The sequence below is a fragment of the Dermochelys coriacea genome, chromosome 3 (assembly GCF_009764565.3).
Source record: "Dermochelys coriacea isolate rDerCor1 chromosome 3, rDerCor1.pri.v4, whole genome shotgun sequence".
Classification (NCBI taxonomy): domain Eukaryota; kingdom Metazoa; phylum Chordata; order Testudines; family Dermochelyidae; genus Dermochelys; species Dermochelys coriacea.
The window spans coordinates 91,791,686-91,800,199 of NC_050070.1; the positions used below are offsets into that span (position 1 = coordinate 91,791,686).

Here is an 8,514-nt window from a genome sequence, read left to right on the forward strand (position 1 = left end):
TATGCTCTCCCACAGTGTGGGCTACAGGGCTCTGAATTGCAGCAAAGTGTTGAGTGCTAACTGTCCCGTGTTGGCTGCTGGTGTGACCTAAAAGGTAGCTAGTTCATGATAACATAGTCCTCTTTCAACAAGACTGTGTTAACCTGAACGAGGTACCTTTTAGTTTGCACCAGCAGTGTCCTCATGGGGAAGTTAGTGCACAAAACTTGGTATGCTCTGCAATTCATACCCCTGTAGTCTGTGCTGTGGTGCAGTGTAAACATAGCCTCAGAGATAACCCTGGCCCCGAAGAGCTTACCATTTTCAAATGACAAAAGCAGACAAAGGGCAGGGGGAGAGAATAACTGCATATAAGCAAAGTATCCAGAGAAGGAGAGGCACATCTTGTTAGTTTTTTTTCCCTCATCCTGTCCCCAGACAACAATATGAAAGTGGGGAGAGGGATGCAGTCAAAATAGGCTTTATTTTTGTAAATATTATGTAATTTTCAAAATTCCCTGTTCTTCCCCTTTCCCTTGTTACCTTTCCTTTCCTGCCTCCACCCCTGGCTGTCTTCTCTCTCTCTGTCACCTCTCCCCTCATCCTCTTTGTCTCTCCCTGCTTACTCCTGGATATCTGTACCCCACAGCTTCCATAGTGTAGGGATGAGTTCTCGGTGTGGGTTCTCACCCCAAAACAGTTTTGTGCTCAGCTCCATTTTTTTAAGGCTACTGCAAGCTGTATGATGCTGTTGCTCCCTGAGCTGCTTTTCCCCACTATCCCTGTGACTGGCAATTGTCCTGGCAACTCAGTGAAGGAGCCAGGCATCTGGCAGAGGGTAGGGGACTTATAGGCCCTTGCAGAATATGGGGTTTGGGGCATGCACGTCTGTCCTCCCCACTGCTTCCCTTCTTCAGTTTCTGGTTCTCAGGGGTGTCTTGACCTAGCTTGCAGCAGCAGAAATGAAATTCAACTGCCAACCCAAAGTAAAACTCCTGAAGTCTGGATGGTTATTGGAAAGTTTGTGCCTGGGGTTTTATTTTGGGCTTATTTGTAGACAGAAGAGTCCACTGAAAAGCAGACCCTCTACTACTGCCAAGAGGTGTCAAAATTCATGTATGAGGAGAAAAGGAGAGAATTGAGGTGTCCACAGGGAGTGAAAATTAAAATGAAACAGAGTGGAAAAAGACATTGGATTGATTGACTTGGGGTTTAATTACCACAGGGGGGAGATCTCTGCCCAACCATTCCTTGCAGGCTTGTGACTCATGGAAGGAATCTTTCAGCAGATTTGCTCTCGCATTCTGCATTGTGTTTTTGGCTGGGTGATTACATCAGATCACACTGCCAGATGACATGTGAAGACCTGGTGACATGCCTGGAAAAAAGCAATTAATGACTGACGAAAAGCAGAGCCCTGCCTTCTTTCCATCTACAGTCCTTCTGACATGCTTTAAACTTTCCCCATTATGGTGCATTCCCTTCTGAAGTGTATTTGTTACACTCTCACTGTGGAAAATGACAGCAGATACAGACTTATCATTGGGGTTATGCTTCTAGCATCTTCAAAAGCCCCTCAAAGGGGCTATTTCTGAAAAATGCCAAATGCAGTAGGATTAACCACAAGCAGAAATGTTGGACACAAGCTCTGTAGTTCAGTCCTGTGATAGCAAATTAATAATAGGAAAAAGTTAGCATCTTTAAAGAAAACTTGCATTGGACAAAATTATTTCCTTACAAGCATAAAGAAGTGGGGCAAAACTGCTGAAGCTCTTGTGTGAATAATTTAACTCAGTCTGGCCTTCTAGCACTGCATCTAAATGAACCAAGAGAAACACATTTGGCACCTGTCAAAGTTCCATAATCAGCTAGGATTAGAGAACAGATTTGTAGCTCCCTTTTGTTCAGAAGGTAGCCCATAATTGGTTACACGATTGTAGTTAGCTGTTGGCATTTTCATTCATTCTTGTATTCCTGACCACAGCTGAACACTTGCACTTTTAGAACTCTTGCTAAATACAAAATCAGTTCTATGTCCTTTGACCTACCAAGTTGCGCCATGCGGTTTGCTCTCTGGTGAGTCTTAAATTCAGATCTCTTTTGATTGCTTTGTGGGAGGGGGCTTCCCAGTAGGGAAGTTGATTAGGGGTGTGCATGTAGCCTCACATCACATCTTTGCCCATTTCTACAAGTGAACTGTTTAAAGATTCTGAACGTTAATTTTTCTTCCTTTATTGGGTTCATGGTTGGGACAGCTTAGGATGTGACTTTAAGCCCCATTTACTTCTCTTTTGATCCTAGATAAGCTGGAGTGGCCACATGGCTGCTCTGACTTATGCCAATTAGAATGGCCCACTAGGGACCATTTCACTGGCTGGAAATTAGCGGAGTATATTGTGTTCCAGCTCTGGTATAATTCACACTCCTTCTGCTGATGTGGGAGAAGCAGACAACATAAAACTGTTTATGCCATCTTTCTACCATCAAAACATTCTTCCATTGCTAAGGAAATTCTCAGCTGCCCCTTTAGGGCCGCTTTAAGGTCACTTTGTGCTGTGCCAGCAGCATACAGTGACCTTACAGGGGACTAAGGATCAAATATTTTATTTCTAATTCCTATGGACTTCTGGGTTCCTGCTTCTACCTCACCTACAAGTGCTGAAATATTGCCAGAAAGTCTATTTGTGTGATATTTCCAGCCCAACCTGAAGCAGGATATATCAGAAAACTCAAGAGAAGGTCTGGTCTTGTGAAATTGCCTATCAGATTATGCAGACTCAAGCTTTGGATAAACATCTGATCTTCTGTGTGTACATTCCAACCTTCTGAAGCCAGCCCAAGGCTTCTTAAAGCTATAATCCCTGGCTTTTCTGAAATCACATTAAAGCATGTGCAGCCCTATTATCTGCTTTCTGAATTCAGTTTACACACAAAATATTTATGGCTGCAAGTGAACTACCTTGGGCTTTCATCCAGGTGAATAAAAACTGATGTACCACCAGGCATCAATATATGGTTAAGTAAATGTCAAAAGAACCTAAAAATATATTTTCTAAGGGTACTTTTTAAATGCTTTTTAAAATTTATGATATCATTGCTATTTATATAGCACTGACTGTGTGTGTTATACTTTAAAGACACTGGTTTGAAAACAATAAAACTTCATACTTGTACTGAACGTTTCATCCATAGATCTCAAAACATTTTACAAATATTCGTCAATAGCATTATCCCTATTTTGCGGAGGGAGAAACTGAACTCCAGAGAGGGGAAGTGACTTGGGCAAAGTCATAAAGCCGATAAGCGTCAGAGCTGAAAACAAAACCCAGATCTTCTGAGTCCCAGTTAACAGTCTCATATTTACCTATTGCTAGGGCCATAGGAGAATTGCACTCATATTTTTGATAAAATCGGAGGCACGAGTAATGGAAACAAAACTTCCAGCAAGAGTATCTCCTCAAAATCTACAGTCAAACAAGGAATGACTAACAGTGCTCTATGCTGTGGATATAAAAACAAGGATCTGTGCCTGCAATTTTCCACTAGCCCTTGTGAGCATAAATAATCAGTGCAACTTTCTAATGACTTAACCCTTATTTATGTTTAGTTTTCAGGACTTTATCTGCTGTCATTCTTTACTATCCTTGTTGGGCTGGTGCTGTACTCCTCCACCTCCACGTACATAGCTCAGGATCCACGGGTGTACAAGCAGTTTCGAAACCCTTCAGGACCTGTTGTAGACTTGCCAGCAACCGGACAGCTGGAACCTTCAGTAACATATACCAGTCTAAGCCAGGAGACAGAAGAGGAGCCTCACGTCAGAGTTGCCTAAACCCAGGCACTTGTCTCCCACTGATGATTTCAGTAGAGTTTGTATATCCATGATCCCTGTATTGTACATAGAGAAAGGTATTTACTGGGTACGGTTACACAGGTGAGCTTCAAGGTAGCAAATAGGGAAAGCCTGTAAAAGTTAGAAACTAATTGTCACTGGGTGTACATTGCGAAGAGGTGCCAGTTCCTTATTTAGCAGTATGCTGGCCTCAACAGAATGCTCTATGTGAATCGCTCACTATCAAACTACCTGTGAAGATATTCAAAATGCAAGCTGAAATTACATAGAAATCAAAAGGGTATTTTTGCACCTATTGTGTGATACTTTGTCAAGGCCACACAGATGTGGAAAAGCCACATTTTTACAGCAAGTCCACTTGTACAGTCACTGTTGTTTTCTCTCTTTTTAAAATGTATTTGTTTTGCACAAATAAGTGGGATACTTCTGGTAGCTACACCCTGATGCATTTTTGGTAGCACCTGGATCTTTTGGGAGAAAGGATTAATGAGTTCAGCTGTACTATCTATCTGGTAGCCCACCTTATATGTAATCTCTGCCATGAGTGCAGGGGAGGGACAATTTACAATATCAGTCTCTATTCTAGGAATAGGTGTAAAATGAGCATTTTAGCCTTTCTATATTTACAGAAGTGAATTACTAAAGCATTGACCTTTTTATGTTTCATGGAGTATTTCCTGGTGGCTGAGGTTCTGTACCAGGTGACACGGGAATTACATTTCTGTAGCTTTGTCTAACTTGCAGAAACAAACAGAATACATTTCTTACTTTTAAAATTAAATCTGTAACAAATTTTCATTATCTATTTTCCTACATATTGTAGCTCTCATTGGTAATGATATATCAGTCAGACCAGGGCACTAATTTTCAATGCTCAGTGCATATTCAGTAGCCTTCTACTATTCCAATTCTCTCAGTCCTGTGGTACAGGAGGCTTTGAGTTCCTTTTCCTAACCATGCTAATCTGGAAATATGTAAATTTTTCATCAGAAACTTCTTGTGCCACAATCATAAATATTAGTATGATAATGTAGTGAACTCATGAATATTAAGAATAAGACTGAACCATACTGCAGCAGCATGATGGTATTCATGCCAGAGAGGTGTAGCCAATTATTTTTCATTTATCTACAAAAGTAGAAGAATTTAGCAGTTTTCTGATATTCACCAGGGAATGTGATAGTCCCTCTAAAATAAGGATGTGCTCTACCACTGTATTTCTGCTGCAGAAAACTCATCAGAAATGTGGAGCGTTTAAAACACTTCTATGGAATCTGAAGCAGAACACTGCAAATCTGTAACTTGTCTTGATTTTTTTTTGCTCTTTTAAGAGCACAGTGAAAGACAAAAGTCATTGCTTCATACATCATCAGTCCATTTTCCTCTTAAAATTAAGGAAAGGAAGGATAGTCTTGTGTTTAAAGGACAACATAGAGATTCAAGAGAGCTCAGTTTTATTCACAGATCTGCCACAGACCTCTTGTGTGATCTTAGACATGTCATTTAACCTCTGTGTAGCTTAGTTTCCTAATCCATATATACAGGGATTGTAATTCTTTACCTCCCTCACAGGAGTATTTTTACCTCCCTCACAGGACTAAGTTTTTTTTAAAGTGCTTTAAGATCTTCAGAAGGAAGGAGCCAAGGAAGTAGGACATTTTATTATAATAGCTTTTATATATTCATAGTATTGGAAAACAGGGTTTGCAGCAAGGTTGTGGTAAATTGCTGCATTTTCTGCTGATGGGCATATTAAATGGATTTTAGTTGAATGACATTCCTCTGAAGAAGTCAGTTTTAAATGAAAATGTAGGGCTTTATGTAAAAAAAATACAACTCACCTATTTCTATGAGAAAAAGAAACTGTACACTCTTGAGATTGGAAAAGGCCAGGCAAATCAACCAAGCAGGATGGATTTCTGCTGAAGTAATAATTGTCTTATAGTCTTGTTCTGCAAAGCTATAAAAAGGACTACTCTGAAGCAGCCTGAGGGAAGTTTGCATACAAGTATAAAAATGGAGATGTGCCAATATGCTAATAAATTACTGACTATCTGTTTAATCTCGTTCTTCCTGTTGATGAGGAAGAGAGACACAGTCCATCTCATCATGATTACGCTGCCTTCTATGATCCCACTGCAATTGAAAAAGAGGGGATTGTAATATTGTCAACCCCCCGCCCCCCCACCACACATGTGTTCAGAAATCATGAGATTTTAAAAAAAAAAGTTGGATTCTTTTTATTTTACTTCTGGTTGGAAGCTTTTAGTGGTCATGTTTTCAGGCTTTTCCCTACAACCATAAGGGCTGGAAACCTTAAAAAAAAAAAAAGCTGAGATTTTCATATAATGTGACTCCAGGATCTGGGGCTTTAAGAGAAACTGCAAATATAGTGAGATTCACACTCTAAAATTACAAACATTGGTGACACTGAGATTTTTCACATTCATCTCTGTTTGTTTGACCTCTCCATTCCCAGTTAAGACCTCAAAATAGGTTTTAAGTGGGATGTAGGTGACCAGTCAGTTCACCCTTGTGCAGAGGGCCAGCACAAGACCAAGGAACCACTGAAGTCCTCAAATCAGGGCTTAACTGGTGCATGGGCTTTGTGTAGTCACTGGTCAGTTCAAGCCCCTGCAGTATGTTCTCGTTACAACTGTCATTGTTCTCTCAGGTACCCTAAAGAGCATTGTTGGGCACCTGTCATCTCTCAGTCTTTTTGCTACCTTTATACCAATTAAATACCTTTCTCTGAGCATTATTCCCATGTTAGTCTTGAGACCTCTGAAGACTGGGAGTGTATGTGTGCATGTTTGTTTCATGTTTACATTCCTTCATTTTGCATAATTATTTTGGTTTACTTCATTCTTAGTATTTATTTTCTAAGCCAATGTTTTTAGTCTTTTTCTCTCTCTTCTCTCATTTTTATTACAATAATTTGTAGATGTTTATTAAAGTCTTACTAGGAACAACTGGATCGAAGGTCACTGACCCAGGAGTTTATGCATATAAGGGTTTGAAAGCAACTGATGGCTAAGAGGCGCCATCTGAAACAATTGTTATGAGATATCTTAAATGACTTAATTGTAATTGTATGGAAATAAATTGCAACTGTTCACATATGCACTGTGCACTCAACAACCATCCTGTGTGTTCTTGCACATGAAGAGATTCATGTTATTGGGATAACTTAGTATGGGGTTGATTTTTTTTATTTTTATTTTGTTTTTTTGTCTCCAGCTAAAGAGGATGTGGTGAATTGTTCCAATTTGCCAGTAATGGATGGACCTCAAAGGAAAATAGTAGTATAGCTTTACAAATACTCTGTTGAATGAAAGCTGAGGTCCAGCAGGGAAAACTATTATTTCTAGATGTTTAATTTCCTGCAATTCCAGACCTCAGTGGACACCAGCAAGGTTCAGCTATCCGACTGGCAGCAATTCTACTAGTTGAATTAGGACTTCACCAGCTCTGTGTATATCTTTTCCTTGAACAAACTGAAGCTCTGCTACCCATTGGCGGTGAGTGGTCCTTAGCAAGGCTGATGTAATTTTCTGCTACTGGATGGAGACCTGCACTGGGAGTCAGAACTTGTCTTTTTTTCCAGCTATAAACTTTTAAAATACACAACAATAGACAAAGCAATTGAAAATTTTGCACCACTGTGTCATATGGAAAAGTTTCAATGTATAGTTTAGATATTGCTAACTTGTGCTATTAACATTTTGACAAGCATGTAGTATTGTTTTCTTTCCCTTTTAAAAAAAATTAGTATTCCCAAGCTAGCTACAAATATAAATTTTACCCCATGGGTAGGATTTTTATTGTTAAATGTCATAATTAAGCACACTAATTTTGTCACTGCAAATGGAAATGTGAACGAAAACCAAACAAACAAAAACACTCTGACCCCAAACTCCTGCACCAAGCTGAACAAACCTTTCTCTGTTTTGATATTTGCATGCTCCTATATGGACTGGCTGTGGCAATGTAATGCCTGTATAATGTTTTCAAACAAAAAATAAATGCTTTATGAAACAGGGTTATTAGTTTCTTTGCCTGGTTCCTTGCCTGTGAAATAACCTGACATGACTATCTTGAAGTATGAATATTTAGCAGGAGGCGCTCTAAAATTAAAATCCCTGGATGATTTTCAAGTGTAGGCATCATATCTTTGCTACACAGCCATGTCTACACAAGCCTGACTTTAGCCATCTTCATGAAATCACTTATAACTATCCGGAATTCATTAGAAGCAGTATTATTCCTGTGTCAGGGGCTCCTGGTACTTCTGTTTCTAGGCAGCTGCAGCCATCTCTCGTGGCTTCCTTCTTTGGTGCTCTGCTTCTGGTTTGTATACTGCAGCCATGTTCCAGGAAGGCTCCTGAGATGGGGAGAAGGAAAAAAGGTGAAGGAAATTAGACATCAGAGGGGGAAAGAGACTGGGTTGGGGGAGGGAGCCTCAGGCAGCGGGGGGAAGATAAAACTGGAGATTCTTCAGAGAAGACTGGGAAGAAGGAAGAGAAGAAACCATAGAGTGTACACTCAAAGCATTCAAGGATATTTGTCAGAATGTGTGTCTGCCCAGTTTTATTTGCATGGCATTCCTGTAAGAAAATCCACCACCAGATTCCCGCCATCTCCTGCCGCAGTGCTGGGAATGCAAATGGCTGGAAACTGGT

The 8,514-nt window shown here is 40.1% G+C and overlaps 1 protein-coding gene across 2 annotated transcripts in view; it reads left to right on the plus strand.

The window, feature by feature from the left end:
• Positions 1-7,870, plus strand: part of SLC35F1 (solute carrier family 35 member F1) — a 432,911-nt gene extending 425,041 nt beyond the window's left edge. For both annotated transcript variants that reach the window (XM_038394254.2, XM_038394255.2), the window contains exon 8: positions 3,587-7,870. In XM_038394254.2, the coding sequence (XP_038250182.1) occupies positions 3,587-3,811 (225 nt within the window). In that variant the 3' untranslated portion in view covers positions 3,812-7,870. The remainder of the gene's footprint in view (positions 1-3,586) is intronic.
• The last annotated feature ends 644 nt before the right edge of the window (positions 7,871-8,514 follow it).